This window comes from Astatotilapia calliptera, chromosome 19, assembly GCF_964374335.1.
Source record: "Astatotilapia calliptera chromosome 19, fAstCal68.1, whole genome shotgun sequence".
Taxonomy (NCBI): domain Eukaryota; kingdom Metazoa; phylum Chordata; class Actinopteri; order Cichliformes; family Cichlidae; genus Astatotilapia; species Astatotilapia calliptera.
In genome coordinates, this window is record NC_137440.1 from 7,954,803 (window position 1) to 7,979,503 (window position 24,701).

Below are 24,701 nucleotides of genomic sequence, written 5' to 3' on the forward strand. Positions count from 1 at the left end.
TCCTTCTTTATGCTGGCTTGTCAGATTCTGGCTGATGCTGATACCCACCCCTCCACCCTCTTGTGATGTTAAAGGACTTCACTCATTAACAATCTGCAATAAATCCATCATGTGAGGAAAATCCCTGTTTGCTCATGTGCTGTAGCTCCCAAACAAAAGGCCTTTAATATGATAGCTTGTCCAAGATGTTGCCAGTATCGCAAAATGCCAGTAAAGTAATATGTCTGCAACAGTGGATGAGAGGAAGTTTCTAAGATCTGTGACGTCTGGTTGATAAAACTTGCCCTTTGTGATATGACAGGAAAACCTACACGTAACAGCAGCTACAAGCAGAAATGTGTCATCATAAAATGAGTAGAAACAACTCTGTGACCAGTGGGAAGCAGCTCACATCGATCATGGGCTTGTTTGTCTTTATGATGCTGCTTTGTCTTGTAACTAATATGCTGAAAGTGTTTGGAAGTGTCTGCGTATGCACATGCCTCAAGTAAACAAACTTTTTAATGTGGAAAAATTGCAAAATTTGAAATAAACATAGCTCTCCACCTTCAAAGCCTTCTTCCCTACAATGCCTCCACATTACTGGTTCAATAGGGTTTAAAATGGTAAGTAGCAGCCAGGTCCTGCTAATCAAAAGCACTTGATTAATTGCTTATCAGCAAGTGTGAGCACTTCTGTAAAAGAAGATGTTTTGACACATTTCTGGACTAAAGCATTCAGGTTTGCGTCAGCACAACGCTCCAATCTTCACTAGATCTTCATCCTGAGCTCAGACTGTGCAACGCTCAGAAACTGCAAAAACCCCAAACTTACATCTCAGACTCTACAGGCCTCAGTTAGCACGTTACATGTTAAAGTTCATGTTCAAGTATGGCTTATTTTTGAAATATGGCAAGGAGAAACACTCTCATCTTTAAAAAGAATCTGCCAACACCGTTTACTTCAAGTACCTCAAGTATCTCAAGTACTTCAAAAGTAGAGATGTTCGGTCAACATGCATTGCACCACATTTGGTGAAAACACAGCATATCAGCACAAACATCCTACGGTAATTTTCAACACAGTAGGAGAGGAGTAATGGTTTGGACTCGTTTTGCAGCCACAGGTCCTGAGCACCTTATAGTCACTGAGTTGACCATGTATATTAAAGTAATCAGTGACCTCAACAGAAGCAAGATTTTGACTATTTTGATATTTCATTATGGATTTTATGGTCCAGTGGCAACAAAAACAGCTTGCTGACCTCCGATTTAAGAGAATCTGTTTCTTCACTTAGCATTTAGTTTGTTTTGAGCCTATTTTGATCTCTTTAAATGTAATAATTCTACAGTTGAGTTTAAGTAGCCATAAAGTGTCACAAGTCAGTAAACACTCTTGCAGATATTTGTTTCTGAACTTCAGAAGTCAGTTTAGGACGTCGTGCAGTACTTAGCTGCCCGTTGGTGGTCAGATTTTTAGCTTTTTATCAGCCTTCACTAGCAGCAGCAGCAGCAGCAGCAGCCACAGAACTAACAGCTCCAGTATGTGGGACAGCAGGAGGTCTGTCCCACATAGCTGTTGACCCAAAACATGGAGAACGGTGCCAATTACAGCCGCAATATGCAAAGCACAGGTGGCGCACACGTGCAGCTGGAGTCTCAATTTGGAAGGATGATGGGCTAAAGTCTTTTTCTTTAGCCAAACAGCAACTTTCAGAAGTTGTGAGGTGATTTCTAGTTATATTTGGCTACTGTCAGGCTTTTTTTGTGTGTGTGGATTGCTGATTTTCCAAAAACCACAGCATCGAGTGTTTCTGTGGCTATTTCCAGCTGCAGTGTGCCTCACCTCAGCTGCCTTACAAACACATCCTTGCATTATAGCCTTAAGGTATAGAGTAGTTTAGAAGAAACACCAATTTGCTCTAGGTTTATTTACACCAGGGGTCTCATTTATTAAAGTTTCCTGATGCTCAAGTTTGGGCTCAAAGTTGTGCTTTGTAAAGTTTTCATGTCAGAATTAACTCCTTGGTGATTTTCTCTGACATATCAAAAGCAAAACTTTGGATAAAATCCTTTTTTATTTTTACTCAAGGTATGAATTTTATAGACATCATATATATGGTATTCACCATGTAGTATATACACTGTACTATAACATCTTTACAAATCACGCCCTGTGTGTGATGAAACATGGATTTTTAACTGGATGCTAAGGGGGAATACAGAGAGCTGAACTCAGATCGAGGTCAACAGTCACATCTTGTCAAGGGACCCAGAAATTTCTAGACAGGTGGAAAAAAAGTCTCTTCCCCCCTTTTACAAGAAAGTGGTCAGAATTCACCTCCATTTACAATGTCATCTTTATTTCTGGAAGTGACACATGTCACATCAGGGATTCTGCCAGCGCAGACGAACAGGGAGCAGGTTGGTCGGTCACCTCACGGCACCGCGATGCACGCTGACTGATAAAACACAGGACAAATCAAAACAGGGCGCTCAGCTGGTGACACATCATGATATGAGACAGAGGCTTTGTGCAAACCAACGGGAGCCCTCGGACTCGCTGACGTGTCGAAACGTACATAGATGAAGGTGATTTTTCTTATGTGAAAACAAAAGCGCCAGTTCACCCAAACGACAAAACAAACACACCACTTGAATGCAGAAGTGATTTCATGCGTGAGCACTGGGCACACATCTTTTTATCCTCTGCAAACTCCACAGGAATGTGTCCTTCCATCAGCAGTTAGTCGTCATTAGTTACTGTGGATAATCCCAGATTAAAACAACACCAAACAGATACATTTTCTGTTTGTTGCTCCATTTGCACCGAATTCATTAATGGGGCCTCTGCATATATAATATATAGTTATACGCCTTTTTTTTTACAAAACATTTGACTAATTTGAACAATAAAAACACATTTTAATTTAACTTAATTGTTAATGTAACGTTTACTGATACTTAGTTAATCATATTCCACTAAAACAGGAACTTTTGAGTTATAGTAAATGCTTCCTCAGTAGGACACTTTACATTACTAGGACTCCTTCACTGACAGTTTGACTACCTGTCTTTAGGGAAAGGGCTGCAGGGCAGCTTTACCAAAATCCATTTATATACTGCTTATTCACAATCCATGGGAGGGTTCTTCTCAGTGAATCCAAAGCTGCTAAAGCGCCAGTTGACATGCTCTGTGAGATCTGCCCATCTATAAGATATTTTTGGCTTCTAGTTCATCTTTAAGAAGTCAGTAAAAGCAGCAAATAGTTTTTTTTAACCATTAATAAATCCACTGTTGTACAGTTTGAGTACCTATATCTTTCTCTGAAACTGCTGTCGGCAACACAATGTTTAGCATATTGGGGAGAGAAATGTCTGATGACTGTGCACGAGCTTTTAAGCCTTTTCTGTTTGAGCTGACCTTTACCAGAAACTGCCTTCTAAAGTCTTTGTACCCTAACTGCTCGGCTGTAAACAACTGGCAAACATACCGACCAGCTGGTAAATGCAGTGGAGTATTTAGCTTATAAACACATTTCCCTTAATATCCCTAAATGACAATTATATGTAATTTAAATTAAAACGTCTTCCAAGGGCCAGACTATACTAGATATCATCTGCATTACATTTAAAAGTATATTTCACCCAGCACCCTCTTTTACTCTCATAGTAAACGTTTTTGAAAACATCTAGAAAAACAGAAAATGAAGACATGTTTGTAAAAGTAGAGCTATCGCAGAGCATTTATACTGGATTGAAATGGATTTTGACAGGTATCCATAATGAACCGACCAGTAAGTATTCTCTTCTAAAAGCTGCGAAAATAAAACCAAAACCGAGCATCGCATTAGTTCTGGCAGACCGCTAAGTCGAGCTCAGCTAGTAATCCTGGCTGCAGTGCCTCTGCAAGCCACTTTGCAACACACCTCCACTGCAGCTCCTCCTTTACTCCCCGCCTTCTGGCTATTCAAACCTACACACCTGAAGGGCAGGGATGTGTGCTCTCCCTGCTTTAAGCTTTCCATGTAAGTGCACATAAATGGGCTGCACTATTTTCACTAAAGCGGTCTTCTATATATCCATGTGATTTTTTGAGAGTGAGAATATTTGTGATTTGAGTGAACTGGTTCTTTAAGATAGTACAACTGTTTCCCCACACCTGTTAAAACACACTGAAATGACATGAGCATCACTTGTGTCCTCGTAGAATTCGCCCAGTAGAACGTCCTTATCTGGAGTTTCTTAGGTCCATCATTTCCTCATCGCAGCTGATTTTCATTGTGTAAAAATCAGCATTGTTTAGCAATGCAGGTGAATAAACTGTATTCTATGGCAGTACTGAAGGTTGTCCCTACACCCCACAATATATTTCTCGAGCGCCTCCTGTAGACATGTCCGCTCCACCACGCAGAGCTGTGCTTTTACAGTGCAAATTCTTCACCGTCCCACGCTGAACGTAGATTCCCTGCAGGTAGCAGGCGAGTTACTGCTTCCATCCCACAAAGACGGATGCATCCAACCATCCATTCAAATGTGCACCGACTAAAGCCAACCGTATCCCTCTTTACCAGCAAAGCATGAATGGTCCCAAACTTGTCAATACACATCTGCATTTTCTGCAACAAAGTCCACTTACTTTTGAAAAAATATAAACTTGTCTCAACCTCTTTCCACTTCACACGATTGTGGCTTTTTTAAAGTTCTATAAAAGGAACAGATCCAAGATATTTTGTAGGCCTTCACACTTAAAGCTTAATGAATGACTATATGAAGAGTCCCCTTCCAAAGTGAGGTATCCACCATTTGAAAAAACATGTACAAAGTACATTAAAGTAGGTCCTTGTTTGATGACATAATACACTTCTATCTTCTTTGAATGTTAAATTTTAAACTTAAATTTCGTATTTTAGATATATTTATATATATTTATATATTCTTTGTTTTGGAAATGAACTCTTCATACCTGAAACATGGAGCACGACAACGATCAAAGAATTTTCACTGCGATTTGACTCGATGTGCTTCCATCTAACATCCCAGGTAGCAAAACAACAGTTCGAAATTTAAAATGTGCGTTTCGAAGAAATAAAGAGCGAAGCTGAGCACACACACACGCACACACACACACTCCAGCTTAAATTTCGTGTAACACGTCATCACAGTTCATCTGCGAGAAAAGTCTTAACATTGAGTATTTTTCTTTTACACCAAGGAATGTTCAAGAACAAAAGAAAAGAAAAGAAATTGTGCTGTTTCATTTGTATATATTTAAGAGTTTTCCTGCACTGGGTCATCAGTGTCTTTTGCTGTACACCTTCTGATCTCGCTCGTTTTCACCGTTTGGATGTTATTTTCAGATGAAGTGAAGTCTGCTTGTATGTGTGTGTGTGTGTTGTGTGGAAAAGTTTATGTTTGGGCAGGTGTGAAGCAGGAAATGAGTTGTGTACTTCCTCTTGAGCCCCTCCCCCCTCCCATGGCACTGTAGTGGTACACACTCAGGTGGTCTTCGCAAGTGTGTGGGCTGCACAACACATCTGCTCTCAGTCATGATTCACAAATAGAGATTAAGTGATTTTTGTGACAGAAAGGGAGAGGGGAGTAGGGTAAGACGAGGCTGACCCTTTCCCTCACCGTCACGTGACACATAGAAAATGGCTGTTTTTAGGTTGTGTTTTTTTCATCTGGTGCCCCAACCCCTCCCCCTTGGATCTTGACATTTGTCTTTGGAGGCCGAGCAAACCGAGGCCTCTTACAGACTGGAGAGCAGGAGGAACAGCAAGCCCAGGCTGAGCAGCGGCATGGAGAGGCAGACGGGCTCAGCTCCGTGGTCCAAAAGGCCCGGAGAGGGAAGAGTGGAGTCTCCGTCATCGTCCCACAATCTGTCGTTCTCATTTACCTGAAAGAAAACATGTAAATCTGTGTCTGAAACATCCATTTATGTTTAACAGGAATACAACAAAATCTGTTGAAACATATCTTCAGCGATTTTATGACCAACTATGTGGTTATAATGGCCGAATTTTCCGCATCCACAGTTGAAAAATAAGATAAGCAATGCCAAGGACATAGCCACTTATCAACATGATGCAATTTCACAGCAAGAGAAGCTTTTTTTTGGCTCCAGATGTATTCAGAGTAAACTCTTCAATCATCATCATCATTTTTTCCCCTTCATTCTCTTGATATTCTCCTTGAGCTTGTGTGGGTTCCCTCCGGCTTCCTCCCACAGTCCACAGACATGCATGTTAGGCTGATTGGTGATTCTAAATTGGCTGTGGGTGGAAATGTGAGCGTGTGTCTGTCTCTCTGCGTTAGCCCTGTGATATACTCGGCACCCGATCCACGAATACCCAGCCTTATGTCAGCACACATTAAATCCAAGCCCCACCGTGACCCTGAAACAAATAGTTCATCTTGGGGTAAAATACTATTACATTTAAATTAAACAAGTTTTAACCTTTCAACATCCATTAGTGAGCTTATAACAGATAAACTGTGTCACCAATATGTATGAAACTATGTATTAAAAAGAAATTGGATAATGAAATCACAACTTCCTGCTTGAAAATGAGCATTTAGAATTTAATCAAACAAACAAACAGGATGAAAATGCGTCAATCAAAATATTTAATTAGAAATGGGTGTTTCCCCCCCACTCCTACCTCTCGTACCTCATTTGTGAGGTACTACAGACTGGAGCTGTATTGCTTGACAGTTTAAAAACAATGTGACAGGATATTGTTTGGTCATATCTGCTGTTATGACTCTGAGGCAGCTGCCCAGAATTAATTTACAGATTCAATTAACTTTGACTGGTGTCAAGTCAGTCGTATGTTATCCAAACCTCATTTGACATTCGACTATCAGGTGACAAAACGTTTATGTTCAACAGAGTCTCTTTACCGTACTGTTAGCTCTGCTGTGGTGAAAGGATGATACAGACTGTTGAAACAATTGCATGTGGGGCACACCGTTCAGAGGACTCGGGGCAAAAAGATATCATTTGGTTTTTGGCCATTTTTCTGCAGCTTTTCCCCTGGAACTAAGTAAGTGGCCTACTTAGCTTGTCAAGTTTATTTATATCTGTTGCCAGACTGTCAATTATGTTATCAGCATTATTTTTTTGGGTTCCCATTTGGAGCATAATGCATGGAACAAATTTCTTTTCCCTGATGTAAATTACATAATTTATAAATTTCTCCTCATTATTAAAATCTGCAATACTGTGTGCATGTTTAATGCAAAACAGGCTGTTCACATTAAAATTTATGTCCAACAGAATTCAGTAGTTGTTTGCTTTATGACTGCATGGTATGGGCTTTGTTAATGGGGTTTACAGAACCTGGTAATGGTGTGAATGAAGAAGCAGTTTCTGTATGTTCAAGCTGATGGTGTACACACAGCACGAAAAGAAAACCATCCTGGACACTCCAAAGCCAGCGACAACTCAAACCTCACAGTTATGTGATCCTTGGATGGTCGGATTTCTAGAGCTGGAAAGTCATTCTGCTGATTTTGCTGTGTTTGTGTGCTGTACAGTTGGTATGTAAAAACAACAATGGGTATCTACAGACTTTTTTAAACTCATAAGTCTTTAAAAAACATACAGTGATTCAGTCATGATATCCTTCAATTTTAAGTTTCACATATCAGGACATAATAAAAATCAGCTGGTCCTTAGCATGTTCTGAAATTGTCTGAATACAATCTAAGAAAAACAGCACAGGACATATGACACTGTTACTGTTTATTCAACAAAAACTAAACCCCAAAAATCAGCTTGAATCAGTCAAATAACTTTTTCAGTCTCCCACATGATTGCAGAGGGATTTTGGCCTAATCTTCGTTGCTACTTCCCACAATAGCACACCAAACAGGGTGAAGTCTTTGACATTGCAACATCTTTTTCTTTCTCAGCTATTCTTTTGCAGATTTGCTGCTATGCTCGGTGTCATTGTCTTGTTGCATGACCAAATTTGGACCAATGTTTAGCTATAAATTTAACTAACCTTAGCATTCAGAGGAGTTCAGGTCTTACTATACGGCTGCAAAATAAACCCAAATCACACCCACTCCACCACCGTGCTTTACTGATGGCACAAGGTGTTTTTCCTGATGTGCTGTATATACATCTCCTCTGTGGTTTCTTCAGATGCAACTTTGCAAACCTAACCTGTGCTGTGTTCATAATTTGTACTTGTTCAGTCTTTTTCTGTCACAAACTTCCACATTCAGCAGATGGCCCCGCCCCTCCCTGAGCCAGAGGTTTCTTCCTGTTAAAAGGGAGTTTTTCCTTCCCACTGTCACCAAAGTGCTTGCTCATAGGGGGTCATATGATTGTTGGGTTTTTCTCTGTATCTATGAAGCGCCTTGAGGCGACTTTTGTTGTGATTTCGCGCTATATAAATAAAATTGAATTGAATTGAAAATTGAATTGGAAACATCTGACATGCTAACTGAGGGCTGTAGAGCACGAGATGAGTAGAGAATGAACAATGCTTCTCCAAGACCAATGCTGTCACTCAAATGGTTAGGGGGTGAGGGGGAAAGAGAAAATAAAGAAAGTGTAGCAAGATAGGAAAAAAAGATTAGGGAGCGGGAATAGAAAAATTCAATGACACGCTGCGTTTCTGTGGAAACACTTGGAGAGTAAAAAGTGGTGAGTGGAATTAATCAAGTGCATTTGATTAGCAGCACTGGCTGCTACTTACTCCCTTTAACTCCTATGGAAACAGTAAAGGTGTACTTAGATTTCCACGCACTGCTTTTGTATTTTCCCCCTCAGTTTTTGTTAAATAATTAAGGACATTTTGTAATACTTCATGTGTTATTGTGTTTACTAAATGATGATTTTACCAGTTGATTTTTTTAGTCTTATTAACTAAAACCTTGATGTACTTTCCTTTTTTTTCACCATGGCTGACCTGTTTGTCAGGATTAATGCTTATAAATGTTTTTATCTATGTGAAAGTGAAAAATGTATCAACAAAGAATTAACAATTAACCAAATGTTTGCTTTAATCTGACATGTTCTTGCACTTTCTGAGTTTCATTTTGTTTGGGTGGCAAATTATTATTATTTTTTACTAATTCCTGAACAACATTACATTTCAAAAAATGTCTTTTTGACATATTTTAAGAACATAATTATTTACGTATAGATACTTTGATTCACATTACTTTTTGCTCACTGTGTCATCCGTAGGTTTGGTATTTTGTGCTCCAGTTTCATTTGTTTACCTTTGTTTAAATCAATTTATATCACTTACTCTCCATGTGTTCTTTTGTTTTGCTTTTTGCTTGGCTATGTGCTCAATCGATCTAATGACAACACTGCAATCAATAAAGTTAAAGCAAATGTTAAAGATGCTTTAGTTCACTCGTACCCCCTGGTTAGTCTCCGCTGAGCTGGAGAGCCCGGTCAGTGTATTGACTTAATGAGTCAATAATAGCTTGTCACAGGATATAAAGCACATATAATATAGAAACCACAGCATGAGCATGCTTTATCTTTTATCGGGCTCATATTTCCTGCAAAACTTCATATTTAGACATTAAAAATATCTTTACTCAGTGCCAAATACTGTTGGGGAGATTGTGGCTCAAGAGTTGCGAGTTCGCCTTGTAATCGGAAGGACAGTCTCGGTCATTGTGTCCTTGGGCAAGACACTTCACCTACCGCCTACTGGTGATGGACAGAAGGGCCGATGGCGCGATATGGCAGCCTCTGCCCCAGGGCAGCTGTGGCTACAACTGTAGCTTGCCTCCACCAGTGTGTGAATACAGACCATTTACCATTTAGCAGCCAAATTTCAGGCATATAGGGGAAAGGGGCAGTTTTTCCAGAGATTCTGGTATTTATTAAGTAAAAGCAAGCACACAAGTGAGTTTAAAAGGCAAAGAAAAACTTCTTGAATTTTGTTCTTGATGCTTCTTGACCCATTGAGGACACCTAGAATTTAGATGCTCAAATAAAGAAGTGAATTTTCTGCACGAGATGCCATATAAACTCTCTTCTCAACTTCTCTGTGACCTGGTGCTGTGTAAATTATCCAGACTGTGTAAATCTCATCCATCTGTCGCTCCCACTAAGTTAAAACAAACAATTAAAGATATCTGTGGCTTTATGACCCGACTCTCGGAGAGGCCGTCTCCATTAGCGCGTGTGTTTGGAGAAGGCCGTACGTCATATTTTCAGTCTTCCCTCTCGTCTCACCTGAGTAGGTATCTGTGCCCGCAGAATGTTCTGCTCTGTTTCCATAGCGATGCCTGGGGCAGTGGTTGCCAAGTGTGGGCTATGGTTGTCCGTTGCTGGACTGGACACTCCAGGCTGACTGGCCCCCGTTTTCACATCCGATCCGTTTCCAAAGGCCTGAATGGCATTTTCTGGAACAAAAGAGCAGCCGCAGATACACTGACACGACTGGAAGCTTAATAGAAACATTCATGCTGAAAAATCAGGAGACTTTGATCATTTTTACATGAGTCATCACCTCAAGTGTTCTTTTGCTTTTTTCTCCTGCATAACTCTTTTGATTGTGATTGGCCACTTTACAGCTACGTACAAGAGGCCCAAAATTGCAAGGTGGTCAACTTTGCATTGCGACTCATCAGGCTTGTTGAGCTGAAGCATTAATTTCACCCTGGATTTGGCAGTTCAACACACAAAAAAGAAAGAAGAAGCAGCTACCACACACACAGGAAGGAAAACCTTAGTAGTTTAGAAAGAAACGTGTAAAATGTCCCTAAATAAGCAGTGAATGCTTCAGCCACGGTTCAGTTTTCAAATTTACACATCTTGGTTCTGTGCTGGGTCACCGGTGTAAGGAGCTACCTGTGTTATTCACACCTGGGGAATCAGTTTCAGTATGTTATTCCTCAGGCGATAAAAAAAGCAAACTTGTGCTCTGTCTGCTCTTAAACAAGACAGAAAGAAAGAGCGTGTGAGCCAAAACTCACTTTTTTATGTAAGAGACATAAACAAACTATGGAAAAATGCCTGAGATACAGATGGAGGCTTTGGTTTTAATTCCGTCAATCTGTGAGGCAAGGGCTCCAGCAAGTCAGATGTAATGCAGGAACATATAACAGCAAAATGAGAACTATAATTACATTATAAAATAATAATTAATTAATTCCCTGCAAGCATGCCTGGTTGCTAAGTCTCTTAGCTACCACTTTGCTATTCTAGTGTACTGGTTTTCCTGCTGGTTTTCTCCAAAATAAAGATGTATCCATAAATCTCACAATATTCACTGTTTATTATAAGGAAATCATTGCAAAATAAATAAATAATGTGTTGCTTCTGGTTGCAGTGCAGGTTTGCAAGGCCAAAAAGTATCCACACTACACAATTATCACCTTGGTAAAGTTGTTCGTGTGAGACAGCTGACTAAAAAAGAAGGGACTGGTAGTTAGGAAGTTATGGTGCGTGTAAGTGAAACTGACAGTTAGGAACAAATTATGGTGCATGTGGAGAGAACGGTGGTTAAGTATGAGGCAAAAAATACCGTGTCTGTGAGAAGGAGTCGTATTATGTAGAAAATAGCGGGAGAAGCTGAATGTAAGGCAGATCTTGAGCAGCAGTGCATAATAAGAGTTGTGCATGTGTCTTCTAATAAGTGTAATTATCACCTTTGTTGTTCTGGGACTGGATATATAAATGATGTAAGTGCACAAAAAAGACACGTGCATGTTTTTTCTACCACACAAAGTATTTATGATAGAAACAGTGTGCAGACTACACACACAAGTCAGATCGCACACACGCTTTTTCGAGAGAGTCAGGTCTGAAAGTCTGGAACTAGAAATTTAAAACAGAATTTAACATGAAAATTAAACAAACAAGTATTCAGGGCTTAAGTTGCTTATATATATTATTTTTCTACTTGCAAACACACTTACTTATATTAATATGCTTAATTTATCCACATGGACTTCACTGCAAAGAATTTAGTGTCCACTAAATTGTATGAGGCCACTGTTGTTATCATTATTATTGGTAACTGTGACACTATAAATAGCTGAAGCCATACTTAATGCTTCCCTTGTGTGAACGGACGTACTTTTTAGCCTCTCTTTTGTAGCACTCATTTGTTTTCTCTGAATTTACACAGACTTGCACATCTTCTTTATTGTTTTCATTGCCGTGTTTTATAACTTGTGGCACAAACAATCCAAATAATAGGCAGACGGAGTCTCTACATTTATTTTGAGGCCAGAGATGGGAGTGGAAATGAGGCTTGTGCACAGAATGCATGTGCACGTGTGACCCCAAGAGTCTGGAGGACTGAAAACACCTCCTGCAGCAATGGTTGGAACCAGCTAGGAGTTATCTTAGCTTGAATGGTGCGGCTGTGTGTGTTGAATTCATTGAGAGAAAATTTGATTTACAGCATTTTTCTTTGTTGACTCAACATTTCTGCTTCATATACATTTTGAGTTTTTTGATTCTCCTTCCAAACATATACCAGCTCCAACTTTTTGGTTTCACTTAATCAGGCATCTTAAGCAATAACCCAGAGCCTTAAATCCTTCTGAGTTGTACTTAACAACGGATCTAGTCCTGGAACTAGAAGCCCTATATGCTTTGTTTAAATTCATGCCTTGTGCAATGTATAATCAAGACAGACTTTATATGTACAATGTTTGATTTTATGCACAGTGATTGATTTTAAAGTAAGGTCAAATTACACAAAATTATGCAGCAGGATTTTCATATTTTCCAGTGCTTTAATTCACTCAGTAAAAACCAAGGACATACACTCTCAGACCCTCTCAACCTGGCAGGATTCTCTCTTTAGTAAAATAAGAGCACCACACAGGGTCATGGGCGGTGGTGCGCCAACGCACACAAACCATCACAATACATGCTGAAAGTGCTCCACTGCAGTACTACTAGTGAAATGTGGAAATTAATCTCATTGTGAAATGTTAGAAATAGATGAGTGTGTTAGACGGAGGGGTTTTAATGCACAAACTGATTGGACAACATCTGTTTTTAATAAAGGACACACCTGTTGTGACTTGTATGACAATGTTATGAAAGAGCAGAGGGGTAGTTGTTGATTAGTGAGAACAAGAGGGTTCATTGATTGGCATGGGTGGTTACTGGCACCGCACTTAACACTTGAGAGGAGAACGAAGGGCCAACGCTGTGCAAAGTTTCTCTATACGGCATAATTAAACTTGCCTCAGTCCCACTTGAGAATACACTGAAGTGCAGCGTCCTCTGCATACGGCATCGCAAGTTGGGAATGTGAAGTAATGACTAAACACAGAATAGCAGCTGAGTCATAACATCCAATCAGCACACAATGGTGAGGTTAAATAGGTTTTTATGCGTTAGCCGGCAGCAACACTGAGCAATTATGTTTAACAAAAGCACAAAAAAGAAAAGTAAAAAGGTCTTTGATGCTTTTTTTTGTCTTATCGACCACCAAAAGCGCTTTACAATTCAAACCGTCCTCGCCCACAAAGTGATTTGATTTCATATTATCTTTATCAGTATGGGGGTTCGGTATCGTGCCCTAAAGAGTTCCGATTACAGGATGACCCAAATGTTTTTGTCATCCACTGACACCACCAGCACCAGCTTGTGTCAGTTCAAATGCAGATTTGATCAAAATTGTAATGGTAGCATTTTCTTATAGCTGTAAGCTTTTAAAATGTGTTTGATAGATGGTTGGGATTCTGAAGTACTGTATATTTATCCGTACTGTATAAATATCGAATGTCACACAGCGTTTTTAACTAGCTCACACTAAGTGGAACATTTAACATCTAAAGAGCCAGACACTGGATGTTAACATCACGTTTTCAGCGACTTCAGATGTGAGAAGTTATCCATCCAGCAAAGAAAAGATGCTGAAAATGATGCGCTAACAATCATAATGTTTAAAACGTGAAATGTGAAGTTTTTTTTAGTGTCGTTAAACACAGCAGGTCTTAAAACATTATGTCCCTTAATGTGTTGGTTGGTTGAAAAGGGAGACTCAGTATAGGCACAATGCCACCTCTATACAGCTCTATACAGCTCTAGCATGCAAAAGATTCTGACTGTCCAAAGCCTGAATCAGCTCCTCAAGCAGCAAACAATGAGTCATAATACTATCAGAATCTAAAATTTAGATACAGATTTATATGAATTGCATAAATGAATTTTCATTTTTAAAACCACTGGCATGTAATACTGGTCTGTGTACCTGGAGAGGATGCAGTACAGTATGGCTCTCTACTCTAGTGCCAATAAAATGTCAGTCAAATGGAAACCACAGTGGAATATAAGAGATCTACTAAAATGTAAGTTTAGAAACAAATGTAACTTTCTTCCTCTATTTTTTCTATGTTTTTCACACTTAAATGTTTCAGATCATCAAACAAATGTAAATATTACACACAGACAAAGTCTACTCCACTTTGTCAGGCAGGTCCTATTTAAGCGATTTCTTGATGGAGAACAGGTGTGGCAGTAATCAGGCCTGGCTGTGGCTAGAGAACTTGAACTTCCAAAGATGTGATAATATTTTAAGACCAATTTAGTTAAAAGCTTTCTCAGGATGGTGTGCCCTAGTGAAGGACAAAAGAAAGAGAGGAAAGCTTAAAATACTATCAGCTCATTAAAAGTATTTTGAGTAGCAGGAAAAAAAAATCTCTGAAAGACCTGACACGTGATCTGAGAGATGCATCTGGCCTTTCAGTTAATCTATTATTTGCTAAAGCATCATCAGAAAAGGTCTCAGTGGAAGGATGGCAAATGCAGATATGTTAAATTACACAAGAACTGTACTGAAAATCAGTGGAAACAGGTCGTCAATATGCAAGGAGGCCAGGAAGGTACAACTCCAAAACACGGTGGAGGCTCTGTCGTGGTTTATGGCGACATTCAACCAGTGGTGTTGGTAATTTTGTCAACAAGTGATTGAATCATTTCTGCAGAAAAAGTATCACCACCCTTTATCCACTATATAATACCTGGAAAACATCGAATCTTGAGCGCACCGTGTATAAATTAATACCTGTAAACCTCAATAAGTGAAGCAATGCTGTAAAGAAGAGTGAGCCGCAAAGATAAACTGATAAAAATATCAATTACTTCAAAAAACTACTTCAAGTTAGTAGTACTGAAGGTGCTTCTACAAGCTACTGAGTCATGGGGTGTACTTAGTTTGACAGAGGGCTATGGAGTCGTGTGAAAACGCACTTTTCCACACAAATATACAAATGTGTACTTCCACAGACTACTGCCTGCCATCCATTGTCATCAAAATCTCTTGTCGGCAAATTTATAATGACTAGAAAAATTCTGAGATCTTTTTCTCTTTTTGCAGGAGCATAGGAAACAGATGTTCAAATTTGGATGTAATTCAGTCAAACAGATGCTGTTGATATTTCTGTTTGAATACTCGAGTGATTGAAACAGATAACATTTCTACCTTCACTGTCTACCAGAAGTATGCAGTAAAATTACAGGCGCGTAAAATACAGACAGAAATGTTTGGTTAGCAGAGCGTTGACACAGAGCAAGAAGGTGGAGAAAGTCAGAGATGGCAGACATGGATACTGGACTATGAACTGGTTCCCTTTAATGTATTTAAGACCCTCAAATATCTGTCACCTTTCTGTAAAGGTTTGACAAAATGATCACTGATTATTTAAAAGGACCATAAGAAGCCTGTGACTGCGAGGAATATCACATTATATTTCCTGTGTACAATTTACTGACTGCTGGATTTATAAGGAAATTCATTACATCAAGTTGTTGGATTTATAGCAACCAGAATGAATTATGACCATATAATGAATTAATATTCTATAGGCATTCATTCTCATTTGGCTAATGGCTTACTCAGCAGCAATTACGTTTTCATGAAAGTCACTTCAATTAAAATATGCTCAAAATAAAGACATGACTGTCAGATCCATCAATTAATAACCATAGCTTATACTGTAAGATGAATGTGAGCATGAGACATGAAAAACCCTCATTTTCCAGCTGTTCCTGAGGGGGAAAAACCCCCAGAAGCGACTCACTGAATTTCAGTGATGTGAATTCAGAGTCTTCAGCGGAGTATCAGCGTGTGACGCACAGACATTGATTTCTCACAGGATCATAAACAAATTGATCGTTCCTCCTGAGATAGTTTGCCTCTGCAAAGAAAATTCTGCAGCAGTCAATGCAGCGCCTTGACTTGAGCATCAGCATCGAGCACTGGAGTTGCTGGAAGGGTGACCTGTTTGTTCCTTTAGCCCTGCAGCTAATTAGGGAATGCATGTTGCAACAGAATCTCAATGAATTGACAGTGAGAAGAAATCAAATACTGATCCCATTTGAGGCTATATATACATATATGAGGCTGTGGACTACCATGCTAATGGTGCTGTGGGTCATTAGCATTGGTAGGACAGGTGGGAAAGTGTGCCAGTGCGCTCAAAGCGTGCAGTTAGGGTTCGGCAGCGCACAGCAATTCCCTGGCAGCGTGACGGATGAGAGAAGCGAAGGATGCAACTCCAGCTGCTCGCCACCATGCCTCACCACCCGCCATCACGCAGAGATGAAGTGCCAATTGATATCTTTAGTGGTAAGCTGTTGTGACAGTTTCTTTGTAAATGTTTGGCCACGGCTGTTTAAGCACAGCCATCTCTTCCACTTTTAAGTTTCCTCCTGAGGGCTTTTTTTCCTCTTTTACTGACTTCACAGGTTCCCTGGGGCATTAATGCAGAGCCCATCCTATGCATGCCCCGGTTCTGTCCCCAAACTCCCCAACGTATTGTTGGCCACCCTGACTTTTCCCTGTTATAATACCAATTCAAGTTCCAGAAAAGATTTTACATAATTGCAGAAATAAAATTAGCTTCACCTCCATCTGTCCTCTCTTTTTTTCCCCCTGCCACGCACAGAATGAAGAGGTCCAGAGCTGCTGCTCTGCATAGTGATGCGACTATTACTGCTGTGATGAGGAAGTAAGGTGGGGTGACAGCTGTTTTTAAAACCTGACTGAGCTCGCTCCATACAGGGAAGGCTTTTTTTCCCCAGCAGTTTCCCCCTCCCCTGTCTGCAAACAACTGTATTCTTCCCTGCCACTATTCTCTCTGTCCGCCTCATTAGTTCGGAGGCAGGAAACCAAATTAGGCTCAATTACAAAGTCATCAAAGGCCATCTGAAGTCCTGTCTCAGCAAGCAGGCCCCAGCACAAGGGCGGGGTTGTGCGCAAAATAACGGTGGATTCAGCTGCAAGAAATTTACACACAAAAAAGACAAGGAGGATTTATTTAACCGATGATGATGACGTCGCTGTCCATTTGTAAAACTGAACGATCACTGAAGACAGGAGAGTCTTCCCCTGTACTCAAAACGAATAACAATTCTTTACACGCTGTGATTATACAAGAAACATGGGAGAAAGCAAACAATGAGGAACTCTCCCAGGGTGCATTCATTTCCCCAATTATTGGATCCAATCCAAACTCGCTTTGTCAATTCATTACGGACACTTTCTCCCCCCAAAAAAGAGGTGTTGTCTGCCCGAGTATTAGAAGAGCAACTAAATTCCAGCTGAGATGAGTGTGACATGCACTGCTGGTCCTTTCCCATTAGAAACTTGTTAATCCTTATCATCACATGTAGAATGTTTGACTTCAGCCGTTCGCTCAAGCTGTTTCCACTTTTGGCCAAGATGCAGGAAAATGAGGCCAGTGACTCTGAGCTCTGTTTTTCTGGGTCTTTAAGGAGCTTACTGTAAACAGCACACGGGAGCTGCCATAGCAAGTCTAACTCCTGACTGCAGGATACCCGTGAGGAGTTTCACTGGACAGCAAGACATCCATCAGCCAGGTCTTACCTGTAATCTAATTCATTCTATGGAGAATTGGTAACTTTGAGTTTTAAAGCGAGATTTTAATAAAGGGCAACATGGTGGCACGGTGGTTAGCACAGTTCAATTCCACCACCAGGCCGGGGTCTTTCTGTGTGGAGCTTGCATGTTCTCCCCGGGTATTCTGGCTTCCTCCCACAGTCCAAAGACATGCAGTTAGTGGGGATAGGTTAATTGGAAACACTTAATTGCCCGTAGGAGTGAATGCGGGAGCCCTGCGACAGACTGGCGACCTGTCCAGGGTGTACCCTGCCTCTTGCCCTAAGACAGCTGAGACAGGCTTCCTAAAAAAGATAAGCGGAAGCGAATGGATGGATTTTAATAAATATCCAAAGGCCTGTTTTTTAAAACTACTGAGACATTGTTTTCTGTTAACAGGGTTTGTTTGAATCTTCATACTTTGTCTTATTAAGCATCCAAAATTGCAAAGTTGCTTGGTGAACATCTGCTGCCCCTGGGTCTACTGCTGTATAGCTTTTTTTCATCATGGTTATATTAATTGTTTCTGGGAATCGTCAGCTGGTCAAGCAGAGTTTGAAAAGTTTGAAAAAATTGTGACAGAAATACTATCTAGTGTATGGCTCATCTCACTATCTTTGACCAGCTATTAAATCCTTTTATTATTCCCTGACATGAAAAATCAAGTGTGTATTTCTGCTTTATTGTGCAGTGTAAAGAATAAACAGGTGCGTGGAAAGCTGTGCAGTCTGAAACGAGTACATTTGCAGGCTTTAATCATAGGTGTTGATGTAAATTTCACACTTAAGACCAAAAGCCAGGAAAAATAGAGCGATCATGTGAAGGCAGAGGAGCAGAGGGTGAGATGCTGCAGTAACAGCAGCACAGATAACACGCCGACACCATCGGATCACTCGTGGCAGGGTTTATGTTGCTGTGGAGTCTGGTTAAATCAGTGGTAAGAGGCCGTTTGTCTGACATCTGATGAGAGTTTGGTACTTGGCTGTTCTGTCGCAGTTGAACATATGTATAAACTGACCCTGAATATCAGTTGCAGTTTGCTTTGTAGTGTCACTACAGTCACACAGTCCAACGTCTGGCGTCTGTGGTTTGTCACTGATGTTGTTATTCACGCTGACAGCTTTGTAAGAACATGTCTGCTTTTGTTGTTAGAAAAAATATAATAACCCCAAATAAATCCCAGTGTGTGTGTGTGTGTGTGTGTGTGTGTGTGTGTGTGTGTGTGTGTGTGTGTGTGTGTGAGACACCAGCAGCTACAGTTTGTATTACTTTGTCACTAATGTCATTCTTCTGTCACTGGCGCCATCATTCATTCGGAGGGATGATCCCGTATCATCATAGCCGTTTTGTTGTCGTTGCTGGATGAATAAAAGATTACACCGGATTGGTGGATAATTCTAACGTAACACCAGCTGCAGTTTATCAGCAGAATGCACTGCAATTAAGAAAACATGCTATTATTGTTATTTTTGTTTTCTGGCGTGATAAAACTCCCTGCGAGTTGCATAAACAAACATATGTGATATTTGTGTTAACCCATTACTTTGTGCCACCAGCTGTAGTGTTTCATTAGTGTCACTGGTCTACCGCTGTCATAATTCACAGTGCTGTTTATCTGACAGTTTAATTGTGAAAATAAATAAATCACTATTGACTGAAACGATAACAAGGGGGAAGGAGCGGCTTTTTACTTTGTCGCTGATGTGTCACTAGAACGAGCTTTCCCAAGAATCCTTTTCAAACACGGTAAAAGCAAAGTGATGTTTAGCAGCACAGTTGAGGGTAATAATCGAACAATAATTTCCACTGTTAAAGGCTGGATGATTCAGATTTTATGTTTGAAAATAACCAGGAATGACTCACAAATTTAAGAGGACCAAAAAAAAAAAACCCTTCTTATTCTTACAGGTGCCAAATTTACAATATAAAAATTCTCAGAGATTAAAGTCACAAATTTGTGAGAAAAGACGAATTTTTCTTCTGTCAACGAAGCAAATGTGATGCAGTTCTTTTATTATAACTTTTTTTTCACAAATACATTACTTTATAAACTCAAATTACATCTACAGCACAGTAGTAGTGCATATTTTTTTCTAGTAAACCTACAAATTAAGACTTTAAATTTGTTTTTCTCCCCAAAATATTACTCTTCTAGAAAAGAAAATCACACAATTACGCAGCCATAATTTGATGACACAACTTTTGGCAGGTTGCTATTTCTGATTCAAATTGCCACATTTTCAAATAAAATTTTGAATTGTGCTCTGCACCATAAAACTAGCTCTGGTCTGCTGGTTGGCTGCAGTTTGAAAGGCCCATTTGTTTTAAGTCCCAAAGAAGGAGCGGGCAGTGGATAATAGCTGGCAGTGTGTTACCAAGTTACAATGGACAATTTTAAATGGACCATCCAACAGAAAAGTAAATGCATTATCAGAACTGCCGATGCTGGAAACATTCCTCGCAGATTTTGGTTCATATTAACATGATAGCGTCACAAAATTTCATCATCAGATCTCAGCTCTATTGGACTGACAACTGGTGACCATCTATTTGAATACAGTGAACTCATTGTCATGTTCGAGAATGTCTTCATTGGTACATTGTGTTCATAAGGGGATGGACATGATCAGCAGCAGTACTCAGGTACACTATGGGATTTTAATTGGCACTAAGTCACCTAAAGTGTGCCAAGAAGTCATTCACCAGATCATTACACCACCAGCAGCATGAACCACGGATACATAGCAGGATGGATCCATGTGTTCCTGCTGTTTCTGACCCTACCGCGTGAATATCGTCACAGAAATTAAGACTCATCAGACCAGCAAACATTTTTCCGGTCGTCTATTGTTCAGGTTTGTTGAGCCTGAGCAAATTATAGCTTCAGTTACCCTTTCTCTGCTGACAGCAATAACACCCAGTGTGGTTTTCTACTGCGGTAGGCGATCTGTTTCAAGGTTTTACCAGTTGTGCATTCAGAGATATATATCCTGGTTGAAACAACTAGTTATTTGAGTTATTGTAGCTTTCCTATCAGCTTGAAATAGTCTCCTCTGACCTCTAGCATCAACAGGGCATTTTCACCCAGAGAACTAACTCTCACTAGATACCTTCTTGTTTTCAGATCATTTTCTTTAAACCCTATAGATCATTGGGTGGGCAAATCCCTGTCGATCAGCAGATTCTGAAACACTCAGCCTGACCAGCCTGTCTGGCACCAACAACCATGTCATGTTCAAAATCACTCAAAATCATCATTCTGATACTTGATTTGAACTTCAGCAGGTCATCTTGACATTGCAGCAACTCAATGCCTAAAAGCGTTGAGTTGTTGCCATGTGATTGGCTAATTTCATATTTGTTTTTAAGTGCCATTCAAGAGGTCTAGTGTATATTTTCTATTCAACACAGTTCAAGTGAAAACGCAAGTAAGTAAGTAAGTAAAGTAATGACTACCCCTCTGTCTGCTCTGTTTCTCATCTATGTACAAAAAAGCCTGACTCCCGTGTGGGTTGCAGAACATCAAAGGGATTTTTGCACCACAATAAAAGCGTCACAGATTATTCTGTTCACAACTAGACTTTCTTAATTCTCGCACTTGCTCTGGTTCTTAGTCTGGGTTGTAATTGCTTCTCTGTTGCCAGAGGTCTCTCTTTTTGCAGTTGTTACTTACTCAGGCAGATGTTGTCGTGGAAAAAAGTGAGAAAGTCGCTGCATTGTTCCCTGTGGTTGCCACTCGCTGCGCAGGAGCACCAGGGTCCCACATTGGAGGTGGAGTTGTCAAGGTAGTTGGGAGTTATTGTGCTTCCTGTTGAGGGCAGGAGAGGTGGAAAACAACACATTTCTGTATGTTTACAGGCGTACTGAGCCAACACATCTCCTCACATTACTATCTTTACGATGCAGTGATTGAATCTGACCTTAAGCGAGCTCGCATAAAAAGGAAGCTATCTCTTTGATTTAGCCGAACTGTGCGGAATATTTAACATCTTTTTTGTTATTCAAGCTATTCCGCCCGTCTCCCCGTGCAACACTCTGCTCGTAAGCGCCTCATAAAAACTGCAGTTTCCAAAGAAAACCCCCCAAAAAGTTGTCTGACTGAGAAGTTTGATGTCATTCGAGCTGAATTCTGGCTGATTTAATCTTGTTACGCTTAGCCTGATTATGACCTTACTCTGATTACGATAATCAAATAAAGGCATTTACATGGCAATTTCTATCATCCCGGCATTGCCCTAATCATGTTAAGACTGAGTTATTAGTGCGTATGTAAATGTATTCATTGAGAGGGAAAGTGAAAGGAATTTAAAAAGAGGAACGGATGAAAATGGAGTGAATGCGCAGACGGGCAGGTTAGTTAGTGCCGCAGCCGGACACCAGCTGGGACCGAGTCAGGCAAAGAAATCTTACTGTATTATGTCTTGGTTTGAAAATAGCAAACACACAGCTAAAAATACTCTGTCTGTGTAACCGGTGATTATTCAAAAATGTGATTTTCATCGTGGGTGAATTTATCATACATACAGTGCATCGCTGCTAGCTTATCCTCTTGATCTCTTGCAACCTTCCTACTTTGTTGATGTTACAACAGATCCAAGCATCCAAGTACCGCAGCAGTTGTTTAGGTTTTCTTTTACACTTATGAACTCCCCAAACATGCGCATCCACCACATGCGCCAGCCTGGCAAACTCTGATAAGAGCAGCGGCCTGAGACACAAAATTCAGGCGCCGTCAGAGTCTTTCTTTTCGTTTTGAATCTTTTCAACCGTTCAGTGGGAAATGATTGGAAAGTCATTCCCCGGGAAGCCTTCTAGTTTGTATTTTTTAAAGAGGGTGAGGATAAAACCGCTGCACTTCGAGGCAGTGTGGCAAAACAAAACAAAACAAAAAGTTCTGATTTACCTCTATTGATTTTTCTGGGACTTCCAAACAACAGCACCTCAGAGTTTCACTTCGTCTTGAGTTGTCTACAATGGCCAATCTGTGCTGCACAGCTTTCTGTCTCCGTCTTCCTTTATCTGTCTACTTCACTTTCCAACAACCCCCCTCTCCCCCACACACCCTTCTTTTTGCAGTACTTCACTTGGGTATTGTTGTCCAATAATGACATGTTTGAACTGAGTGCTTTTTAACAACCTTTTGTGCATTATGTGATCCTTTGTTAAGTTTTTGTACGAAGCACAATAGGCCGTGTTCTGGGCCTCTACCCAGTCCCGCTCATTGTCACGTCAGGGATAATTCTCTCAAAACAGCGGTCAATAGTTGTAATTGCACTACTTATAATGCCAACGATTTGGCTGGGCACGCTGTAGCCACATTAATCAGCACTTCATCGATTCCTAAAGCGCGCTCCTCATCACAATCCTTGATTCATTCTTTTGAGCCCTGTTCAGCGCACTTGTCTGCTCTTGGCCTTCCTCCCTCGAAAACCTTTTGTTCCCAATCTATCACCGAAGGTGGGCGAGCCGGAGCTGGTGCAGAAAGATTTAGTTCTTACCTATCAGGCCGGTGTATGCGAGCAGACATTGCCCGTAGTTCTCCTGCTTGCAGCCACTGGCACTCTGCTCGGAGGGCTGGCAATCATGCTGGAACTGTGCCCAGCGAGACCTGTGGGAGCAATAACATGCCATCCATCATTTACTTGTGCTTGGCTGCTGCACACATCATGTCAATGAGTGGTGGCCAGCGCTGGTGCTTTCTCTCATCTAACCCCAGAATGTAGGTTTGAAAACCACCACGCTCATCTACCTGCTTGTGCTCCCCGTAACAACTCCCTCTGCCCTTCAAGATCTCCCGCTCTACAGCACTTCAACCCTACTCCAGTCACCCATGGTGACATTCATCCCCCTTTATTCTTTCTTCCTTTTTTTTCTTCTCCCTGGCAGTCGTCTTCTGGAAAGCTGCCAGGCTGTAAAGAGTCAATGAGGGGCAAAGATAGGCCTTAGCTCTGCTCTCTTAATACTGTGGGTGCTGTCTGGCAGGCCTGGCCACGAGGAGATTAGACAAATATGGATCTTTCATATAAATACTTCCTCCCACAGCAGCTTTGCCTTCCCGCCTTACCTTTCCTGCCAGCCGCACAGACATCCAACCTCATCACCGTCATCGTGCGAGGCTATCGAGGCCATCATATTGCATCATTGGCCCCCGCCGACTGGCATTTGCGACGGGATCCCCTCAGGGCACCACAACTCTCCACTTTGCCCTCATTTGTCATGTCATTGTAATGATGTGCGTAAAACTCATAGGCTGTGCGCTAAGTGAAGGCATCCTCCGCAGGCAGCCAGTTAATGCCGGCTGACTGGTGCGCGATTGGTGGGCCGTGCAGGGGCCTTGAGATGCTCTATCCGTCGGGGCGGCAGTGGAGAATAATGCCTGATCGATAGCCGTGACAGATGAAGCCCTTTGTCTTCCTGACATTTGAAGAGGAACTAGATTAAATGCTGGCGACCATTTGCTGTCAGTAAGAGGAGGCTGACTGGATGCTTCTGAGAACTCCGTGTTCCTGGGAGAAACACACCCTATGAATCCTAATGACCTCATAAGGCATTGTTAGTTTTCTGACTGGACGCTTTACAACCCATTTAAATTTGAATTAAATCCTTTGGTAGTCACATACATGGGGACATAAACGCCGGATAACTAAGCTTTCTCAGATGACTCACCATGCGAGGAGGGTCACTTTTTCTACAAACTATTTTCTGATCCTGACAATGTCTTCACTGCTGTTAATAAACATTTTTCCAAGCAACTTGCCAGGAAAACCATGCGTGAATCCCCAGTGAGAAAGGCTGTTTCAATAATGACTATTTCACATGGCTGCTTCACTTGGAAAATGAATGCAGAATTTAATTGAGCTAATTAAAC

General features: G+C 40.8%; 1 protein-coding gene across 1 annotated transcript in view; it reads right to left on the reverse strand.

Annotated features, from left to right (window-relative positions):
* Nucleotides 1–2,320: 2,320 nt before the first annotated feature.
* Nucleotides 2,321–24,701, reverse strand: part of gfra4a (GDNF family receptor alpha 4a) — a 157,232-nt gene continuing 134,851 nt past the window's right edge. Inside the window, exons 5-8 of the mRNA XM_026152719.2 lie at nt 23,332–23,441; nt 21,507–21,641; nt 10,198–10,367; nt 2,321–5,877 (exon numbers count right to left, since the gene is read on the reverse strand). Coding sequence (XP_026008504.1) covers nt 5,731–5,877; nt 10,198–10,367; nt 21,507–21,641; nt 23,332–23,441 — 562 coding nt within the window. The 3' untranslated portion in view covers nt 2,321–5,730. The remainder of the gene's footprint in view (nt 5,878–10,197; nt 10,368–21,506; nt 21,642–23,331; nt 23,442–24,701) is intronic.